Here is a 23,007-nt window from a genome sequence, read left to right on the forward strand (position 1 = left end):
GATTCTTTTTTATGTAATGGGTTACAGTCCTTTACTGTTGTGACTTTATTTTCCTTAGGTTATCATTTACATATGTGAACTACATAGATATTAAGTGTTTAGTGTGATGAACTCTGACATATGTATATACTTATATAACCAACACCCCAATCTAACCAATGCTCCAATGGATATAGAACATTTCTATCACCCCATTAAGTTTCATCATGCTCCTTGCCACTCAACTCCTGCCCTCTAGGCAACCACTGTTCTGATTTTCATCATCATAGGCTCATTGTCACTGTTCTAGAATTTTATGTCAACAGAAACATACAGTATATAGTCTTTGCATTTAGCTTCTTTCACTTGGCCTAATGCTTTTGAGATTCATCCGTATTGTTCTATGTATCAGTGGTCCAGTCCTTTTTACTGCTGGGAAGCATTTCACTGTATGAATATACAGTTTATCTATTCATTCTCTTGTTAATGGATATTCGGGTTTGATGGATGTTTCTAGTGTGGGGCTATTATGAATAAAGCTAATCTTATACAAGTTTATACAAGTTTGAACATTCTTATGCAAGTTTTCAGGATGTTTGTTTTTATTTCTCTTTCATTATTCCTTTTAATGCTCAAATTGCCTCAAATTTGACCAGTGGTAGTCCTTTCAAGCCAGTTCCTGTGTTCTTTTGGTATCCTCTGGGATAATCCTAATTTTAAATAGTCCCTGTGAGGCTTGAATTAAATACAATCTCTCTAGACCTCTGCTTCAGTCTTCACAGGTGTAGATTTTAACCTCATTCCCATAGCCAGTCATTCATTAATCTGTGACAGTGGCTCTTAGCCTTTTGGGGGCTTTGGACCTTTTTATAATAAAAACTTGAAACCTTTCTCTCCAAAAGATGTATGCGTGCGCGCGCGCACACACACACACACACACACACACACACAAATTTTGCCACAGGGTTCTTGGATTGGCCTCCAAACTAGTTGTCTCAAGTCTGTTTACTGAACACTTAATATGTACCAGAAATTATAGAAATGCAAAGAAAGAAAAAAAAGCGCATTAAGAAAGACCTAGTATGTATCTTCCAGACACCGTATCAAGAGTTTGTCAACATAGGGACATAAAATAGGGGGTTCATAAACAAATTTTCATAATAAATGAAATATATGCAATTATAAATAATGTATGTGGTCATTAAGTTCCATGCGTTCACCAAATCTTTGCTGAGACTTACTACATCCAGGCACTCTCCTGGGAATTAGGGATATATCTGTGAATAAGAGAAGTTGATCCGTGGCTGCTAGGGCCCAGAATATAGTGGAGAAAAACATATAGATAAACAATTACATATATAGTTGTGTTTTATATATATATATAAAGCTTACATATAGCCTCCAATTCACACATCATGACCTTGAACAAGTTAAAGGAGGCTACGGGAAATACGTTCCAAAACCCCCAGTGGATGCCTAAAACCAGAATAGTACCGAGCCTGTACACACCATGCTTTTTCCTAAACATATCCACCTATGATAAAATTTAGCTTATAAATTAGGCATAGTAAGAGATTAACAACAATAACTAGTCATAAAATGGAACAATTATAACAACATGCTGTAATAAAAGTTGTGTGAATGTGGTCTCTCTCTCTCAAAACATTATATTGTGCTGTACTCACCCTTCTTGTGATAATGTGAAATGATAAAATGCTTACATGTTGAGATGAAGTAAAGCACTGTCACGTAGCATCAGGCCACTGTTGACCCTCTAACCGTGCTCAGCAGAAGGATCACCTGCATCCGATCACAGCTGACCACTGGTAACTAAGCTGTCGAAGAGCAAAACCCAGGATAGAAGAGAACTCCTGTACTTAACTTTCTGAAGCTTCAATTTGTTTACGTGCATATGGAGAAAATACGTCAATGGATCGTTCAAAGTTGCATATGAGATAATAAATATAAAGCACTTAACAAAGGGCCCAGCTCAAAATAAGCACCAAAAAAAAATTATTATTACATTATTTTTATCACATAAGTTTTCTGTCCATGAATATGTAAATTTCAGCGGCTTTCAACTGGCATTTTTTAGGGCTCCATACAATCCAGCTCTACTCCTAAGTATTCAACCCCAGTTCCCACAGTTCTTCCATGTGCCTTCCATGTTCCCGGCAGCCTAGGATCCTTAGAGAACCCCTGTCATGCTCAGGAAAGGATCCCTCTACTCCTACAAATCCCACATTTTCTTTAAGACTAAGTTCCTGTCTTTTTCAGAACTCTGGAGGCATTTCTCACAACTTAACCCTTGCTTACAAACCTTCGTAGTAATTGTTCTAGCAGTTTCTTTCCTTCCTAGGTAGACTTCATCTGATAGAAGGATAAAGCAATCCGATTACTTTTTTCCCCTCTGAACATAAACACCGTTCAAAACACATTCAAAGCCTCGTTTCCTTGAATTGTATAATTATTCCAATAGAGTTGCAAAGGTGCCATCCCTTTTCGGAATCTTTCTTTGGAAAAGGCCAAAAAAAGAAACACCAAGTAAAAGCCATTGCTTCTGAGCCTTTATGACAATTCTTTGGAAACTCCTCCAAGGCAACAAATTCTAATTCTCTGGTGGATTTGAGTCTTATAAACAACCCAAAAACCTGAGTGGAGCTTGATAATAAGTGGATGATTATACTGTTTTGGAGGTATTTTTTATAAGCTTTTCATTTGGAATAATTTTAAGTTTATAGAAGACTTGCAAGAAGAGTACAGACAACTCTCTTACATCCTTCACCCAGCTTCCCTTAGTATTAACATCTTACATAACCAGTATTTTTGTTTTTTTCTTTAAGTTGCAGTACATGAAAAGAAATCCCAGATTGCCCGTTGCGCTGTAATTCTAGAAAGCAACAGACCGTATGAAGAAAAAGAACAGATTCCAACCAAGAATTAACATCAAAAATAAAAGGGGGAACATCATTTCAGATTCTTCAGCATTAAGGAGATGCGTAAGAGGATATAAGCAATCTTATGTCTATACATTTGAAAATTTAGATGGAATGGGTAAATTTCTAGAGAAAAAAAAAAACCTAAAAGGGCACAAGACATAACTGAAAATGGGAATAATTGAAACTACAATATAGATACTTTTACACGAAGAAAACTCCAGCCCCAAATGGCTGTGAAATATACTAAACTTTTAAAGAAGAAATAATACCAACAACACACAATTTCTTCCAAAGACCAGAAAAAGAGGTAACATTCTCTTGACTGACAAGAGAGACCCACAGAACACAAATACAACACAGGAGGTGAGATGCAACAAAAATCTTTCATTTTATTTCATTTAATTCAAACTACTTTCATCAATAAGTTCTCATCAATTTGTTGCAATGATGTTGGGAACATCTAGTAAGTACCCTAGTTCCCATATTTGAGCTAATATCTGAATTACCTGGAAGGCTTTTTTTTTTTTTTTTAATTCCTGGACTTTTAAAAACATATATTGCTGTTCCCACCCCCTTCTGATTCAGAAGATCTGGGGCGGAGCCCAAGAGTTTGCATTTGTAGCAAGTTCTCTGGAGATGCTGATGCTGCTGGAGACATCATTTGAGAACCGTGGGTCCAGTGGCATATATATTAAAACTTTGCTTACCACAGCAATAATGCCATTTGGAACCCTCAGAAAGGCTTGAAATATTGGAACAGTTTTCCTATGAACATTCTAACTGAATTCTCTAAGAATGTTTTAAAAAATAACAGCTAAAATACATACATACATACATATGTATCAGTTAAATGGGTCCAACTGCTACTCAAAAATAAACTTTGAAAAGATTTTCCAATGAGATTACTTTTCAGTTAGAAAAACACAAATTTCATTCTTGTATTCTTATAATCTGCTTTGAACTTTCCTTTAAGACAATAAACTAACTTTGATATGATAAATTAAGTGGTGCGTTCTGCTCTAATCCCTGAAAACATTTTCTGGGTTGTTTTTTTCCTTTTCCCAAGGAATTGGCTGTTTTTTTCAGCTTCCTTTAATAAAAGAAACAACTTCCACTGTTTTTTTTTTTTTAAGATTTTATTTATTTATTTGACACACAGAGATCACAAGCAGGTAGAGAGGCAGGCAGAGAGAGAGGGGAAGGGAAGCAGGCTCCCTGCCGAGCAGACAGCTTGACTCAGGGCTCCATCCCAGGACCCCAGGACCCCAGGACCCCGGGACTACAACCCAAGCCAAAGGCAGAGGCCTTAACCCACTGAGCCACCCAGGTGCACCTCCACTGCTATCCAAAGAATTACAATACCCAAGTTGTAATAAGAGTAGGCCACGAAACCCCATTTTTAGATGTTTCTAAACAATTCTTAAATAACTTTTTTATAGTTTCATTTTTGCAGACTAATTCTTGGTAACCAATTGTACTTTTCAATTCTGCAAATATTTTTAATCCAGTTTGTGAGGGGAAGCTAAATAAACATAATAAAACCTTCCTTAAAATGGCCTTAACCAAACTCACCTCAGGCATAAACTATTGTGCAATTTTCCACTTGTTTGCTCAAGGATTTGGATCACAAAATCAATACCAGACTGTAAAAGCATACAATCATTGCTCCTAGAGTTCTACAACAGTACAGATTTGAAGAGAAATTATATTATTTCTAAAACCTATTTTTTATTGATTGATTTATCATAAAACCTATTTTTATTGATTAATCATAAACACTGTACAGACCAAAGACCACTGTACATGCCACAAGAATTTTTTTTTCAGGAGGCCTGTGAGCAGTTTCCGCTGTTGGCATGTATTACGTAACCCAATAATAATGTGGCTTTCTCATTGGCAGCTACATTTATTTACAAATAAATTTGTCCGTCACATTATATAACTTTTTTCTTGTTTTGAAAATACTGAAGGGACTAATTCAGTATGTCATGTTTCCAAATATCTTTTTAATTTTGATGTCATCGAGCTTTCATTTGCAAGAATATTATTGCAAATAATACATTAGTATATGTCATTTTGTTGGTCTGCACATTTGATAAAACTATTTTTTTCAAGACTTATTTATTCGGGGTGGGGGAGGGGCTGAGGGAGAAGCAGACTCCCCACTGGGCAGGGAGCCCAGTGTGGGACTCAGTCCCAGGACCCTGGGATTACAACCTGAGCTGAAGGCAGAGGCCCAACCCACTGAGCCACCCAGGCACCTGATAAAACTCTTTTATAAAAGCTGTCTTAGGGGGTGGCTCAGTGGGTTGAGCCTCTGCCTTCAGCTCAGGTCATGATCTCAGGGTCCTGGGATGGAGCCCCACATTGGGCTCTCTGCTCTGCAGGGAGCCTGCTCCCCCCGCACCCCACTGCCTGCCTCTCTGCCTACTTGTGATCTCTCTGTGTGTTAAATAAATAAATCTTTTTTTTTTAAAGGGCTGTTTTACATTCACACGCAAATGAAATCACTCTGTTGATTAAAGTCGATACTTGCCCTAATATCACTATTAACTCATCCCATATTTTTCACCTTCTCCTTCCCATTTTCTTTAGCATTAAAACAACCTATTTAAGGGCAATTTAAACTAATCCAATTAAAATGCTGCATTTGTCACACATTCAACATTTTCCAGATTATGCGCTTTCTGAAAAACCACACTGTAAATCCCCAACCAAAATAGGTTGAAAGTCATTAATGTTGCCAAAAATGAATAAAATTCTCCCACACTTCAGTTCACAACTAATTTCAAATTATGATATAAAACTTAAAATTTCTTGATTTTCCCATTATTGGGTGGTGGTCATATTGGCGATCATACGCCAGAAAATCAAAATGGATGCCAGTGTGTTGAATAAAACAATCTGCTTCTAGCCAGTGGGTATATTTTTCACATCTCCTCTCTGTCTCTCTCTCCCACAACATGAGGCAGTTAGCCTCAGTGTTGTGCTAATGTCCTTGGTTCTTGCTAAAGGCCTATGTGACACTCTGTGATGCCTTCTAATTCATTTTTTCATTATTTTAAAAGTTAGTGGGGCGTCTGGGTGGCTCAGTGGGTTAAGGCCTCTGCCTTCGGCTCAGGTCATGATCCCAGGGTCCTGGGATCGAGCCCCACATTGGGCTCTCTGCTCTGCAGGGAGCCTGCTTCCTCCTCTCTCTCTCTCTGCCTGCCTCTCTGCCTACTTGTGATCTCTGTCTGTCGAATAAATAAAAATCTTAAAAAAAAAAAAAAGTTAGTTATGGGGCGCCTGGGTGGCTCAGTGGGTTAAGCCTCTGCCTTCAGCTCAGGTCATGATCCCAGGATCCTGGAATCAAGCCCCACATCGGGCTTTCTGCTCAGCGGGGAGCCTGCTTTCCCTGCTCTCTGCCTGCCTCTCTGCCTACTTGTGATCTCTCTCTCTCTGTCAAATAAATTTTAAAAAAAAATCTTAAAAAAAAAATAAAAGTTAGTTGTGACATATTAAATTTATTCGTTGACCTCCTAAAGGGTCATAAGCCAAGTATCAAAAAGACTTTCTAAAGCACTGGCCTGTTAGCGTAGCAAGAAAGTTTGTTTCGAAAATATATAACCAGAATAGCTTGCCTTTCTGCATGCAGAATGGTTTTTTGGGGGGGATTTTTTTGGTAAATTTTTTTTCCAAGCACAGATTTAGACCACACTGTGCCTGCAAACTACTGCTGCTTTGTGAGGGAATATGTGTTCTCTCCCCCAATCTCTTTTTTTTTTTGTCTTTTTAAAAATGAAGATATTCATATGCATAAGTTTCCCCCTATTAAAAGTATACATTCAGTGGTTTTTAGTATATTCACAAAGCTGTGTAATAATCGTCACTATCTAATTCTATAACATTTTCATTACCCACCCAAAAAACTCACTTATGGCAAAAAAACAAAACAAAACAAAAAAACCCACCTATACCCACTAGGAGTAAATCCTCGTCCCACCTCCCCCTGGTCCCTGGCAACTACCAATATACTTTCCATTTCTAATGGATTGGTCTATGCTAGAGGCTTCATGAAAGAGGACTAATACAACATGTGGCCTTTTGCATCTGGGTCCTTCCACTTAACATATATTTTCTTTCTTTTTTTTTTTAATTTTTTTTTAAAGATTTTATTTATTTATTTGACAGAGAGAGATCACAAGTAGACAGAGAGGCAGGCAGAGAGAGAGAGAGAGAGAGGGAAGCAGGCTCCCTGCTGAGCAGAGAGCCCGATGCGGGACTCGATCCCAGGACCCTGAGATCATGACCTGAGCCGAAGGCAGCGGCTTAACCCACTGAGCCACCCAGGCGCCCCCACTTAACATATATTTTCAAGGTTTATTCATGTTGATGTAGTATCAGCACTTCATTTCTCTTTATGGTTGAATAATATTTCATTGAATGGATATTCTACATTCTGTTTACCTATGGATCAGTTGATGGACATTAGGGTTTCTTCTGCCTTTGGCTATTATGAATAATGCAGCTGTGAACATTGGTGTACAAGTTTTCATGTGGACATATGTTTTCATTTCTCTTGGGTGTGTATATACCAGGAGTGGAACTGGTGGGTCCTATGGTTATTCTATGTTTAACTTTTTGAGGAACTGCCAAAGTGTGTTCTAAACCAGCTGCACCATCTTACATTCCGACCACCAGTGTATGAAGATCCCAAATTTTCCACATCCTTGATAACATTTGTTTGTCCATATTGTTTATTACAGCCATCTGCAGTGGACTGAATGTTTATATCTTCCCCAAATTCATATGTTGAAATCCTAACCCTAAGGTAATGGTTTAAGAGGCAGACCCTTTGGGAGGTAATTAGATCATGAGGGCAAAGCTCTTATGAATGGGATAACTGCTTTAATAAAAGAGGCCCCAGAGAGCTCTCTCACCTCCACTGACATGTGAGGTTACAGTGAAAAGATGGTCACTGAGGCAGCAGGCTCTCCCCAGACGTACAATCTGTCAGCACCTTGATCTTGGACTTCCCAAATTCCAGAACCGTTAGAAATAAATTTCTGTTGTTTATAAGCCATTCAGTTTATGCATCTCATTATAGCAGCCCAAGCAGACTAAGATTCCATCCTAGTGCATGTGAAGTGGTACCTCATTTGGTCTTGATTTGCGTGTATCTAATGACTAATTATGTTGACCATCTTTTCATGTGCTTACAGGCTATCTGCATACCTCTTTGGAGAAATGTCTATCACCTTCGCTCATTTTTTTTTAAAATTGGGTTGTCTTTTTATTGTTGAGTATTAAGAACTCTTTACATATTCTAGATACTAGACCCTCATCAGATTTTTTTTTTTAAATAGGCTCCACGTACAGCAGGGAGCCCAACACAGGGCCCATACTTATCACCCTGAGATCAAGACCTGAACTGAGATCAAGAGTCTGATGCTTAACTGTCTGAGCCACCCAGGCACCCCCTCCCCAATCACGTATTTTGATTTGCAAATATTTTCTCATATTCTGTAGCTTGTCTTTTAATGTTATTGATAGTGTCCTTTGAATCACTAAAATCTTTAATTGTGAGGAAGTCCAACTTATCTGGTTTTTTTGTTTGCATGTACTGCTTACATTGTCTTCTAAGAAGCCCTTGCCTGACCCAAGGGCACAAAGATTTATGCCTGTGTGTTCTTCTAAGAATTTCATAGTTTTAGCTCTATTTAGGGCTTTGATTCATTGAGTTAATTTTTTTCATATGGAGTGAAATTGGGTCCAACATCTTTCTTCTTCAGGTAGATAGCCAGCTGTCCCAGCAGCCTTTGATTAAAATGTGTTCCCAATTGGATTACCTTGGCACCTTTTTCAAAAATGAACTGACCAGAGGCACCTGGGTGGCTCAGTGGGTTGAGACTCTGCCTTCGGCTCAGGTCATGATCTCAGAGTCCTGGGATGGAGCCCTGCATCGAGCCCCGCATCAAGCTCTCTGCTCAGTGGGGAGCCTGCTTCCCCCTCTATCTCTGCCTGCTGCTCTGCCTACTTGTGATTTCTCTCTGTCCAATAAATAAATAACATCTTTTTTTAAAAAATGAACTGACCATAAATATAAGGATTTAGGGGCTGCCTGGGTGGCTCAGTCATTAAGTGTCTGCCTTCAGCTCAGGTGATGATCCCAGCATCAGGCTCCCTGCTCAGCAGAAAGCCTGCTTCTCCCTCTCCCACTCCCCTGTGCTTGTGTTCCCTCTCTTGCTCTCTCTCTCTTCATAAATAAATAAAATCTTATATATATATATGTACATACATATATATATATAGAACTGAGAATCCAGAAATAAACCTATATATATATGTGGGTTATTTCTGGATTCTCAGTTCTAGTCCATCAATTTTTATGTCTATCCTTTGCCAGTACCACACTGCCTTGATTACTGTAGTTTTGTAGCAAGTTTTGAAATTAGGATGTGTAAGCCCTCCAACTTTGTTCTCCTTTGTCAAGATGGTTTTAGGATATTCTGGGTCCCTTGAATTCCCACATGAATTTTAGGATCAGCTTGTCAATTTCTCTAAAAAAAAAGACAGCTGGGATTCTGATGGAGATTGCAGTGAATCTGTAAATAGTAATGTCGTCTTAACACTAGGATGTCTTCTGATCCATGGACATGGAAATATTTTTCCATTTATTTTAAAATTTCTCTTAACAATGCCTCATAGTATTCAGCGCATAAATATTCTCATATTTCTTTTGTTACATTTATTCCCAAGTAACTTATTCTTTTTTATGCTGTTGTAAATGGAATTGTTTTCTTGGTTTCATTTCTGGATTGTTAATTGCAACTGCATAGAAATAAACTGAATTTTGCGTATTGATCATGCATCCTGAAACCTTGCTGATCTAATGTTTTTCTCTTATTTAGAAGGAACATAAAGTTAATGATTAACTTTAGACTTTAAGACCATGTACCAGTCATAATGGTCTCTAGGTGTATCAGTCAGGCACCATAGCACCTGAGAGACAACGGATGACTCATTCAAATTAGGAAGTTTAGGGGCGCCTGGGTGGCTCAGTGGGTTAAAGCCTCTGCCTTCAGCTCAGGTCATGATCCCAGGGTTCTGGGATGGAGCCCTGCATCACAGCGCAGCAGGGAGCCTGCTTCCCTTCCTCTCTCTCTGCCTGCCTCTCTGCCTACTTGTGATTTCTGTCAAATAAATAAATAAAGTCTTTTAAAAAAAATTAGGAAGTTTAGAGAAGGTCTGGGCAGAATGTAGGAGAACCACAAGGGATAACTCAGTAATCTGGGGCACTCACAGCACAGAGTAATGACCATCTCTAGCTTGAGGGAACAAGGGAATTGGAAAGGCTATCATCACAAGAAAAGAAAGAGTTGAGAGAAACAGTGATCTTCACCTGAGAAACTAGCCAGCCTGAAGTGAACCTATCAGAAAGAAGCCAAGGGAGTGAAGGTCTTGACCACCTTCTACACTCTCCCTCCCATCTCCTGCCTGGACACCCCACTGGCTAAACCTGGTCGGAAGCCAGAGAGCAAGTGAGCCCACTGATGTAGTTCATACAGGACTGGAGTGGTGAAGAATTCACCTGCTCGGGGTAAAGAGGGGAGAGCACATCCAGTGGGGCCAATGGAAGATATCCTATGCACTAGGTTATGCTAGAGTCACAAGCAACTTCATCAGAATTACTTGAAGAAAGGAGAAAGGAGGAAATAATAAAAGCCCAAATCAGGACAACAGAAAACAAACATACAATTAACAGCAATAACCAAGGCAAACACTTGTTTTTGAAAAAAGAATGATAAAAAGGGTCGGCTGAGAAGATGGCAAAGTAGGAGTTCCCTAAACTCGCCTCGTCCCAGGGATACAAGTAGATAGCACTCATGTCAGCGTAAATAACCCAGAAAATGACTTGGTGACTGGCAGAACACAGTCCACAACTAAATGGTAGCGAGGAGGCCTCGTAGAAGAAGGTAGGAAGGGTAAGGGTCTGGGAGTGAAATGGACTGGAACCATCCACCCATGGCATGGAAAAGGGCAAAAAGTAGACTTTCACACCAGAGAGCCCTACCAATGAGAGGAAATATCCCCATAATATTTGCCTTTGAAAATGTGATGGGTCCAATCGACTGAAAGCCTGGCATTAAAAAAAATTTTTTTTTAAGATTTTTATTTATTTGACACAGAGAGAGAGCACCCGAGTGTGTGAGAGGGAGCACAAGCAGGGGGAGTGGGAGAGGTAGAAGCAGACCTCCCACTGAGCAGGGAGCCCCATGCAGGGCTTGATCCCAGGACCCTGAGATCATGACTTGAGCTGAAGGCAGACGCTTAACGTCTGAGCCACCCAGGCACCCCTGAAAGACTGGAATTTTTTTTTTTAAATCTGTGGTCTTGGCTCTGGGAGAGCCAGGATGCCTTAGGAAGCAGTCTCTACCCTTAGAGAAATAGCAAGACAAACAGCCCCTGCAGCCACAGGTAGAACCAGCAGTTTGAAAAACTGCCAGGGACATACGATAATTGTCTTTCTCTGCTTGACTCATTTCACTTAGCATAATCCGCTCCAGTTCCATCCATGTCGATGCAAACGGAGGGTATTCGTCCTTTCTGATGGCTGAGGAATATTCCATTGTATTTATGTACCACATCGTCTTTATCTATTCATCTGTTGAAGAGCATCTCTGCTCTTTCCACAGTTTGGCTATTGTGGGCATTGCTGCTACAAACACTGTGGTGCATGTGCTCTTTCTTTTCACTACCTCTGTATCTTTGGGGTTAATACCTCGTAGTGCAATTGCTGGGTTGTAGGAACATAATAATAACCAAAAAAAGATGAAAGAAAGAAAGAAGGAAGGAAAGGAAAGGGGAAGGAAGAAAAAGAAAGGGAAGGAAAGAAGGAAGGAAGAAAAAGGAAGGAAGGGAGTGAGAGAGGAGGGGAGGGAGGAAGGGAGGGAGGGAGAGAGGGGAGAGGAGAGGAAAGGAAAGGAAAAAGAGGAAAGGAAAGAAATGAAAGGAAAAAGAAGCAAAACAGAGGGCAGGGAGAGTGATTTGCTCATCTGAGACCATGCCGCAGAGACAAGGATCACAAGGAGATCCCTCCATGAACAAAGGACCTGGCAAGTGCATTTCCCTCCCCTGCCCCGAGCATAAACAGCCACCTGTGGGTATCAATGCAGCACAGACACTGGCCACAACTTGCTTACACCAAGCTCTGCCTGCCCACCCCTCAGTGGATCCGCCCTTCCTAGTTACACTTGTCTCAGTCCCACACTGTCCCCTGCCCTCCAAGAAGACCAGGGCAAACCCTGCCAACTCCACACCTCCCGACACAGGCACTGTGGGACCTCAGCTGCTGTGGTAGCAGGGGCAAGTCTCATTTCCCAAGCAGGCCCCACTGCACACCTTGCTAAAACATGCCCCACCGCTGCTGGGGACCAAACACTGCCCACAATAGGCAAAGAAACTGGACTGAGGGGGAAAGAGGCCAAGAATCAACAGCTGAGGGCACCTGGGTGGCTCAGGTGGTTAAGCAACTGCCTTCGGCTCAGGTCATGATCCTGGAGTCCCGGGATCACATCGGGCCCTCTGCTCATCAGGGAGCTGGCTTCTCCCTCTGCCCCTTGCCCCTTTCATGCTTTCTCTCTCTCTCTCTCTCAAATAAATAAAATCTTAAAAAAAAAAAAAAAAGAATTAACAGCTGAGCACAGGCAACACCATAGGAGACACTCCCTGAAGTGCCAGACCCTGGGGAACAGGGGACACTGCACTGCAGGCCACTGTAGGGCTTCATCATAAGGCTGTTACTAAGACCAAGAGAAGCAGCTGACTTTCCTAACAGAAAGTCAGATAAAAGGAGGAGAAAGAGAAATATCTCCCAAATGAAAGAACAGAACCAAACCACAGCAAGAGACCAAAGCAAAATGAATCGAAGTAATATGCCTGATAGAGAATTTAAAATAATGATCTTAAAAATAAAATAAAGTAATGATCATAAAGATACTCATCAGACTTGAGAAAAGAGTAGAGGACATCAGTGAGACCCTTAATGCAGAGATAAAAAAGAACCAATCAGAGATGAAGAACACAATAAATGAAATTTAAAATATATTTGATGGGGGCGCCTGGCTGACTCAGTTGGTGGAGTATGCAACTGTTGGTCTCAGGGTTTTGGGTTTCTGAGCCCCACTTTGGGTATGGAGATTACTTAAAAATTAAATTTTTAGGGGCACTTGGGTGGCTCAGTGGGTCAAGCCTCTGCCTTCCGCTCAGGTGATGATCTCAGGGTCCTGAGATTGAGCCCCGCATCTGCTCAGCAGGAAGCCTGCTTCCCCCGTCTCTCTGCCTGCTGCTCTGCCTACTTGTGATCTCTCTCTCTCAAATAAATAAAAATTTTAAAACATTAAATCTTTAAAGAAATACATTTTTAAAATGTATTATTAAATAAATATTACTTAAATCATTATTTAAGAGAGAGAGAGAAAGAGAGAGCCTGAGAAGGGGGAGGGGCAGGGGGAGAAGCAGACTCCCTGCTGAGCAGGAAGCCTGAGGCAGGGCTCTATCCCAGGACCCTGGGATCACGACCTGAGCGAAAGGTAGGCACTTAACCGACTAAGCCACTCAGGTGTCCAAAAAAAAAAAAAAAAAAAAAAAATACACCTCCTGGCATAAATAGCAGACTAAAGGAAGCAGAGGAGCAAATTAACAACTTGGAAGATGGTAATGGAAAGTATCCAAGTTGAGCAAAGGAGAGGAAAGAAAATTATACAAATTGAGTTTTGCCTTAGGGAACTCAGTAGATGTAGAAAAAGCATTTGACAAAGTACAACATCCATTGATGATAAAAACTCTCAACAAAGTAGGTTTAGAGGAAACATACCTCAACATAATGAAGGCCTTAGATGAAAAACACACAGCTAACATAATACTCAACAGTGAAAAACTGAGAGCTTTTCCCCTCAGGGCAGGAACAAGAAAAGGATGTCCACTCTCACCACTTTAATTCAGTATAATACTGGAAGTCCTAACCACAGCTATTAGACAACAAAAAGAAATAAAATGTACTCAAATTGGCAAGGAAGAAGTAAAACTTTCACTATTTGCAGATGAAATGATACTATATATAGAAAACCCTAAAGACTCCACCAAAAGACTACTAGAACTGATAAATGAATTCAGTAAAGTCACGGGATATAAAATCAATGTACAGAAATCTGTTACATTTTTTTAAAAGATTTTATTTATTTATTTTAGAGTGAGAATGAGAGAGAGAGGGCACAAAAGGAGGGAAGTTCAGAGGGAGAAGCAGACTCCCTGCTGAGCAGGAACTCTGATGCGGAAATTGATCCTGGGACTTCAGGGACATGACCTGAGCCAAAGGCAATCACTTAACCAACCAAGTCACCCGGGCACCCTGCATTTCTATATACTAATCACAAAGCAGCAGAAAGAGAAATCCAGAAAACGATCCATTTACAATTGCATCAAAAATAATAAAATACCTAGGAATAAACTTAACCAAAGACGTGAAAGACCTGTACTCTGAAAACTATAAAACTTTGATGACAGAAATTGAAGATGACATAAAGAAATGGAAAAATATCTCATGTTCATGGATTGGAAGAATAAATATTGTTAAAATGTCTATACTATCCAAAGCAATCTACATATTTAATGCAATCCCTATCAAAATACCAATGGCATTTTTCATGCAACTAGAAAAAAATAATCCTAAAATTTGTATGGAACTAGAAAAGACCCCAAATAGCCAAAATGATCTTGAGAAAGGGGGAAAAAACACACAAAAAAACCCCCAAAAACTGGAGGCATCACAATTCCAGACTTCAAGTTATATTACAAAGCTATAGTAATCAAAACAGTATGGTAATGGCACAAAACCAGACACACAAATCAATGGAACATAATAGGGAACCCAGAAATAAACCCACAATTATATGGTTAATTAATTTGTGATAAAGGAAGAAAAAATACACAATGGGAAAAAGACAGTATCTTCAACAAATGGTACTGGGAAAACTGGACAGCATACACCACTTTCTTACACCATTCACAAAAATAAACTGAAAATGGATTAAGGACCTAAATGTGAGACATGAGGGGGGGGCCTGGGTGGCTCAGTCGGTTAAGCGCCTGACTTCAGCTCAGGTCATGATCTCAGGGTCCTGGGATCAAGCCCCATGTTGGGCTATGCTTTTCCCTCTCTCTCTGCCCCTCCCCCTGCTCACTCTCCCTATAATAAATAAAATCTTTTTTTAAAAAATGTGAGACCTGAAACCTTAAAAATTCTAGAAGAGAACACAGTAATTTTTCTGACATCAACTGTAGCAACTTCTTTCTAGCTATTCTCCTGAGGCAAGGGGAACAAAAGCAAAATAAATTATTCAGACTACATCAAAATAAAAAGCTTCTGCACAGCAAAGGAAACAATCAACAAAACTAAAAGACATCCTACAGATCAGAAGGTATTTGCCAACAACATATCTGATAAAGGGTTAGTATCCAAAATATATAAAGAACCTATGCAGCTCAACACCAAACAAACCAAAAAATCCAATTAAAAAACAGGCAGAAGACATGAGTAGACATTTCTCCAGAGATGGGGCGCCTGGGTGGCTCAGTCAGTGAGCATCTGCCTTTGGCTCAGGTCATGATCCCAGGATCCTAGGATCTAGCCCTGCGTCGGGGTCCTTGCTCAGTGGGAGGCCTGCTTCTCCCTCTCCTACTCCCCCATGCTTGTGTTCCTTCTCTTGCTGTCTCTCTGTCAAATAAACAAATAAAATCTTTAAAGAAAAAAAAAAAAAAAGACATGCAGATGGCCAACAGGCACATGGAAAGATGCTCAACATCATTCATCATCAGGGCAATACAAATCAAAACCACAGTGAAATATCACCTCACACCTGTCAGAATGGCTAACATTAACAAAACAGGAAACAACAGATGTTGGTGAGGCTGTGGAGAAAGGGGAGCCCTCCTATACTGTCGGTGGGAATGCAAACTGGTGCAGCCACTCTGGAAAACAGTATGGAGGTTCCTCAGAAAGTTAAAAATAGAGCTACCATATAATCCAGCAATTGCACTAATGGGTATTTACTCAAAAAATACAAAAACACTAATTCACCTCAATGTTTATTGCCACATTACTTGCAATAGCCAAATTATGGATGCAGCCCAAGTGCCCACTGAAAGATGAATGGATAAAGATGTGGTATATATACATATATACAGCAGAATATTATTTGGCCATAAAAAAGAATGAGACCTTGCCATTTGGAACAATACATATGAAGCTAGAGAGTATAATGTTAAGCAAAATATGTCTGTCAGAGAAAGACAAATACCTTATGATTTCACTCATATGTGGAATTTAAGAAACGAAACAAATGAACAAAGGAAAAAAGAAAGAGAGAGAGAAAGACAATCCAGGAAATAGACTCTTAACTTTAAAGAACAAACTAATGGTTACCAGAGGGAGGTGGGGGGAATGGGGAAATATGTGATGGGGATTAAAGAGTACACTTGTCATGATGAGCACTGGGTGATGTACAGAATGGTTGAATTGTTATATTGTACATCCGAAACTAATATGACACTGTTTACTATACTGTAGTTAAAATTTAAAAAGCTTCATAAAATTATATATTTATATTTATATATACGAATATATGTATATATATATATGAGTATACTTATCTTGATGAACACTGAGAAATGTATAGAATTGTTGAATCATTATTTTTTTTTTAAGATTTTACTTATTTATTTGACAGACAGAGATCACAAGTAGGCAGAGAGGCAGGCAGAGAGAGAAGAGGAAGCAGGCTCCCCGCTGAGCAGAGAGCCTGATGCGGGGCTCGATCCCAGGGTCCTGGGATCATGACCTGAGCCGAAGGCAGAGGCATTAACCCACTGAGCCACCCAGGTGCCCCAAGAATTGTTGAATCATTATATTGTACACCCGAAACTTACATAACATAGTGTTATATAAATTAAATTAAATTAAAAAAATTAAAATTAAATTTTAAAAAAGGTAAAAAAAAAACAATGGCTGTTATAAAGACAAACATATGTGTCACCCGACTGAAGTATACAACACCACTTATGAACCATTTTTGCAAAATAAAAACAAAATTAAAAAATCTGAATGATGAAGCCTCTAGATCTTAATATAAATTTACCAAAAAACAAAACAAAACCAAAAAACGAAACTGACAACGTAGTTCCTTCAACAAACAAATTTCAATGAAACTAAGAAGTAGTTCAAGAGAATGAAAAGACAAGCCACAGACTGGGAGAAAGTATTTGCAAGACATACATGATAAATAACTTTTTTTTTAAAAAGATTTTTATTTATTTATCTGACAGAGATCACAAGTAGGTAGAGAGGCAGGCAGAGAGAGAGGAAGGGAAGCAGACTCCCCGCTGAGCAGAAAGCCCGATGCAGGGTTCGATCCCAGGACCCCGGGATCATGACCCCAGCTGAAGACAGAGGCTTTAACCCACTGAACCACCCAGGCGCCTCTGATAAAGAACTTTTACCCAGGGCGCCTGGGTGGCTCAGTGGGTTAAAGCCTCTGCCTTCAGCTCGGGTCATGATCTCAGGGTCCTGGGATCGAGCCCTGCATCGAGCCCTGCATCGAGCCCCGCATCGAGCCCCGCATCAGGCTCTCTGCTCAGCGGGGAGCCTGCTTCTTCCCTCTCTCTCTGCCTGCCGCTCTGCCTACTCATGATCTCTCTCTCTATCAAATAAATGAATGAAATATTAAAAAAAAAAAGAACTTTTACCCAGAATATACCAAGAACACTTTAAGTTGAACAGTAAAAAAATTTTGATTAAAAAGTGGTCACAGACCTTAACAGACACTTCACCAATGAAGATACACAGATGGCAAAAAAGCATATGAAAACATGCTCCATGTCATGTGTTATCAGGGAAAGGCAAACTAAAATAACAAGATACTACCACACACCGATTAGAATGGCCAAAATCAGAAACACTAACAACGCCAAATGCTGGTGAGAATGTGGAGCAACAGGAATGCTGTCATACATTACCAGCGGGAATGCAAAATGGCCCAACCCCTTTGGCAGACAGTCTGGTAGTTTCTTACAAAACTAAACCTACTCTTACCACATGATCCACCAATTATGCTCCTTGATAATTACCCACAGGAGTTGAAAACTTACATTCACGCAAAACCCAGCACACAGATATTTACAGCAGCTTTATTCATAATTTGCCAAACCTTGGAAGTAACCAGGATGCTTTAGTAGATGAATGGTTTAATAAAACGGTACAACCAGACAACATTCTAAAAAAGAAAAAAAAAAAAGAGCTATCAAACCTTGAAAAGATGTGGAAGAAAACTAAATGTATATTACTAAGTGAAAGAAGCCAATCTGAAAAGGCCGTATACTACATGATATTCTGGAAAAGGCAAAACTATGGAGACAGTAAAAAGATCAGTGGTTGCCAGGAGTTGGGGGAGAAAGGGATGAATGGGGGAAGCACAGAGGAATTTAGAGCAGGGAAATTACTCTGTATACTATAATGGTGAATACATGTCATTACACATTTGTCAAAACCCAGAGAACGTACAACACCAAAAGTGAACTTTAAGGTAAACTATGGACTCTGGATAATGGTTTGTCAGTGTAGGATCATTGATTATAACAATGTTCGGCTCTGGTAGGGGATGTTGGTATTGGAGGAGGCTATGCAGGCGTGGAAGAAATGGGTATATGGGAAATTCTCTATACATTCTGGTTAGGACAGAAATGAACCTAAAACTCTTCTAAAATATAAAGTCTACTAAAAATCGATAAATTCATTTCCTCGGTCACAGAGCCCCATTTCCAAACGTCAACAGCCCCATGTAGTGGTTACTCTATGGGACAATGCAATCATTCTAATTGTTCTATTAAAACATTCCATCAACTTGGAACGGTCTGTAGGAGAGCATGGTTCTGTATCTTCATTGTGGTGGTGGTTACATGGGTGTCCAAGTTTGCAAAAGCTTACAAAAAAGGATGAACTGGGTGCAATTAATTGTATGCAAATTATATCTCAACAAAATCGGTTTTTTTTTAAAGATTTTATTTATTTGTCAGAGAGAGGGAGAGAGAGCGAGCACAGGCGGACAGAATGGCAGGCAGAGGCAGAGGGAGAAGCAGGCTCCCCGCCAAGCAAGGAGCCCGATGTGGGACTCGATCCCAGGACGCTGGGATCATGACCTGAGCTGAAGGCAGCTGCTTAACCAACTGAGCCACCCAGGCGTCCCCAAAATCGGGTTTTTAAAAAAAATGAACAGAAGACCTATAGACCAGAAGACAATTCAGAAACAGATCATCTGATTGTAAATACATGTACCCTGCTTGGATCCTGATTTGAACAACTATATTTATAAAATAACAAAAAAAATTGAACATAATTAGAGCCTTGGAGATTATTAAGGAATAATTGTTAATTTTTTTTAAAGATTTTATTTATTTATTTGACAGACAGAGATAACAAGTAGGCAGAGAGGCAGGCAGAGAGAGAGAGGAGGAAGCAGGCTCCCTGCTGAGCAGAAAGCCCCCTGAGCTGTGATGTGGGGCTTGATCCCAGGACCCTGGGATCATGACCTGAGCCGAAGGCAGAGGCTTTACCACTGAGCCACCCAGGTGCCCCAATTGTTAATTTTTGTAGGTATGTTTTGGAGGTATAATCTGAAATACTTAATGGGTGAAATGATCTAGTATGGATAGGTGGTTATTATCCTGTTCTCCACGCTTCTGTTCATTGTCAGTTTTCAATAATTAAAAGTTTAAAACCTCACTTCCTCAGAGGCCTTCCCTGCCCTCCCTAAGGTAAGCTAAGATTACCTCCCCTCATTATTTTCTAGCATGCATCCCATTAGCTTCCTGGCACTTCCCACAATGTGATTTTATATTATCTACTAATTTATTTCTCTCCGCTAGAATTTAGTTTTCCCGAAGATAAAAACCTTGCCTTGTCCACATTGGCCACTATGGATGGGGCTGGGGTGCAATCATGTTTGTGCTAAAGGGTGGGAGCATAGGCTTGGGTCAGATGTGACAAACCCATTTATAACCACACCCTCCCCAGAGATACCAGAAGAGGGGAGCCTTGAAAGGAAGGAAGATTCAATCATCAACCCCCCTGGGGTCTGTGCAGTGGGCTGACTTTGGGTTCAGCTGTTTCTCCAACGGTATGAGAAAAGGAAATGAGATTCACAATGGTTTTTTTTTTTTTTTTTAGCCATGACATCTTTTCTTTGAACCAAATCTCCCAAGACAACCCGATAGGTAAAAGAGAAAAACAGGGGGCACCTGGATGGCTCAGTGGGTTAAGCCTCTGCCTTTGGCTCAGGTCACGATCTCAGGGTCCTGGGATTGAGCCCAGAGCCTGCTTCCCTCTCTCTCTGCCTGCCTCTCTGCCTACTTGTGATCTCTCTGTGTCAAATAAATAAAACCTTAAGAAACAAACAAACAAACAAAAAACCAGAAAAACAAGATTGTCAAAAGCAGGTTTATTGTCATAGTTCAAACACAAAAGAAAAAAATCATCCAGTGGTTATGAGGAGTCCAGGAAAACCTGTCCCAGTAATGCCAACTTGGAGGTAAAGGGCTGACTCGGACAGCTGAGCAGTGGGATTTTCGGCTTGGCAGGCTTCTTCTCCCTCGCCTGGTCATGGCTTTCGGGTGAGGAGACCGTGCCTGGCTGTGTTGGCGGTTGCCACGGCCCCGAGCTCATCGTTTTCTTCTGAAATCTCGACCTGCTCCGTTTGAGGGAGTAGAATTCCCTCATCAAGTCTTCTACTTCCCACTGCTCCTCCTTCAGCCTCCGGCAGCAGTGCAGGGCGGCGGGGTCGATGGGGTGCGCTTCGGTGTTGAAGATGTAACCCCCGGCCCCCAGGATGCACTCCCCGTAGGGGGTTATCACCGCGTCGAAGGTGGAGCCGTTGTTGTGGATGAAGTTGGCCGGGTCGAACAGAAGGTAGAGGTATTTCACGGTCTCAGCCAGGAAGAAAGACTCCATGCGGTTGTCCAGCTTGTGGTCTCGCAGATCTTTGATCTGCCACGAGGAAGAGGGAAGTGAGTCAGAACCAGCGGCAGGGGACAGCCGATGGGGCCGCGGAGCCATTAGCGATTTCCGCTTCGCTGCTGAGCAGCTGAGCGCCAACCCAGGGGTTGGAACCCTAACGTACAGTTATAGGGTAAGGTTTAGGGGTCACTCCTCCCGTGAAAGCGCTCTGTTGACATCCCACTTCATGAAGACTCAAAACCAAAGTCCTGATCATGGCCTGATTGGTCCTCCGGGTCTGGCCCGGGCTCTCTCCCTTGATCTCACGGGTCCAGCCAACGGGCTGTTCAGTGAGCAAGCACGCGCACACTGGCCTTGATCCTACCCTTGTGGTGACCATACACAGATCGAGTCATCCCCTTGAATGACACTAAAAATACAGCGTCATTTACTTAGCTAATCTCCCTTGATGAGCCTTAAGGTGGTTACCAAGTTTTTGCTACTGTCATAACCAATTAGAAGTCTGTAAGAAGAAAAATTCATACTAAGTTCACAGTCATGGATGAGTAAGTTTACTTCCTACATTTATATTCGCGTCTCAGAATTAGAGATAGATTTTCTTAAAACTAATTCTCGGTGGACTTCTATTTTTCACCAAAAAAATGTGACTAAAATATGGACTTGATGTACCGAGAATTATTATTTGTCAAAGGCCAAGGAGTCTGACGCCTATTCCCATCATTTGCCTTGGAAGACCTCCAGAGGGCTTTCATTTTCATGGAAATAAGTCAAATATTTTTAAGAAGTTCCCACTGGGCTTCTCCACTTTGGCTTTTCACAAAATACAATATGTTAGACACTAAAACATACCACTGCTTTATTTTCTCCCTACATACATAGGTCTTTTAAAATAAATATATCTCTTAAATAGATACATATATTTAAATTTTTAATTTTAAATGTATTTAAAATTTATATAAAATTTAAAATTTATATATTTAAATTAAATATATATATGTATGTATGTATACACACACACACATTCATATTCTACTTGTAGAATATTCTACTTGTACATATTCTACTTGTAGAACCACAGCACAAAATTTTGAAAAAGGAAGGATTTTTTTTTTTTTTTTTTGGTCTGTTTTTAATCCCGTACCCTAAAAATCCTCTGTACACTTTTTGGTGAATTTTCTTCCAGACAATTTTCCTACACAACTGGTTTTTACATGTCCGTAATGATGGTTTATTAATAGCTTGTCTGCTTAGGTCCTCTAAGGATGTGACATGGCTCTTACCCTTGACCCTTTCAATTCCTTTTCCACAGAGCAGCCAGAGTGATCCTTCTAAAATACAAGTCAGACCATGTCCCTGCTCTGCTGTCAGTCCTACGACGGCTTCTCCTGTTAAGCGGAACAAAACGCAATCTCTCCCCAGCACCTCTTCCAAAGCCCTACACGATCTAACCCCTTCCTCCCTCTGGGATTTCTCTCTTCCTCTTCCCTCCTTGCTCACTCCACTCCAGCCATACTGGCCTTCTTTCTGTCTCCCAACTACACGTTTGTTTTTCTTCCTACTAAAATATCTGCTCGGGGGCTTGGTCTTTGTTCATTGCTAGAACCCTCGGTCTAGCATAGTGCCTGGTACATAAAAGACACTCAGAAAACATCTGTGAAAATACTGGACTATTTCATTAAGGATCGCCAGGTTTGAATATAAGGCCATGGGACTCTATTTCCCTTCTAGAATCCACCTTACAGGCCTTTCCACAAAACTTTTTACAAAATGTGCCCCGGTAAAATAAAGGCATATGTACATCTCTAAGGTCCCTTCAGTGCTCACATGCCAGAGGCTCGTTAGCAGCAGAGGGAGACATTTCTCAACTCTTGGGCCCGTGGAAACACTTACTGTTGCAAATCCACACTCCACTTTGCTGATTTTTTCAATGGATTCCACAGCATCTCTTCCGAGTTCTAAGAGGGTGGGGTCCCCCGTGGCACGGTAGAGGTACATTGCGCTCTCAATGAGTTCTGTAAAGTCCAAGGCAGACCCTTCTCATCC

At 40.6% G+C, this 23,007-nt stretch overlaps 1 protein-coding gene across 1 annotated transcript in view; it reads right to left on the reverse strand.

Moving 5' to 3' along the window:
• Window positions 1-20,434: 20,434 nt before the first annotated feature.
• EDEM2 (ER degradation enhancing alpha-mannosidase like protein 2) overlaps window positions 20,435-23,007 on the reverse strand; it is a 32,080-nt gene continuing 29,507 nt past the window's right edge. The window contains exons 10-11 of the mRNA XM_047746058.1: window positions 22,855-22,976; window positions 20,435-20,994 (exon numbers count right to left, since the gene is read on the reverse strand). Of these exons, the coding sequence (XP_047602014.1) occupies window positions 20,494-20,994; window positions 22,855-22,976 (623 nt within the window). The 3' untranslated portion in view covers window positions 20,435-20,493. The remainder of the gene's footprint in view (window positions 20,995-22,854; window positions 22,977-23,007) is intronic.

This window comes from Lutra lutra, chromosome 9 (assembly GCF_902655055.1).
Source record: "Lutra lutra chromosome 9, mLutLut1.2, whole genome shotgun sequence".
Taxonomy (NCBI): domain Eukaryota; kingdom Metazoa; phylum Chordata; class Mammalia; order Carnivora; family Mustelidae; genus Lutra; species Lutra lutra.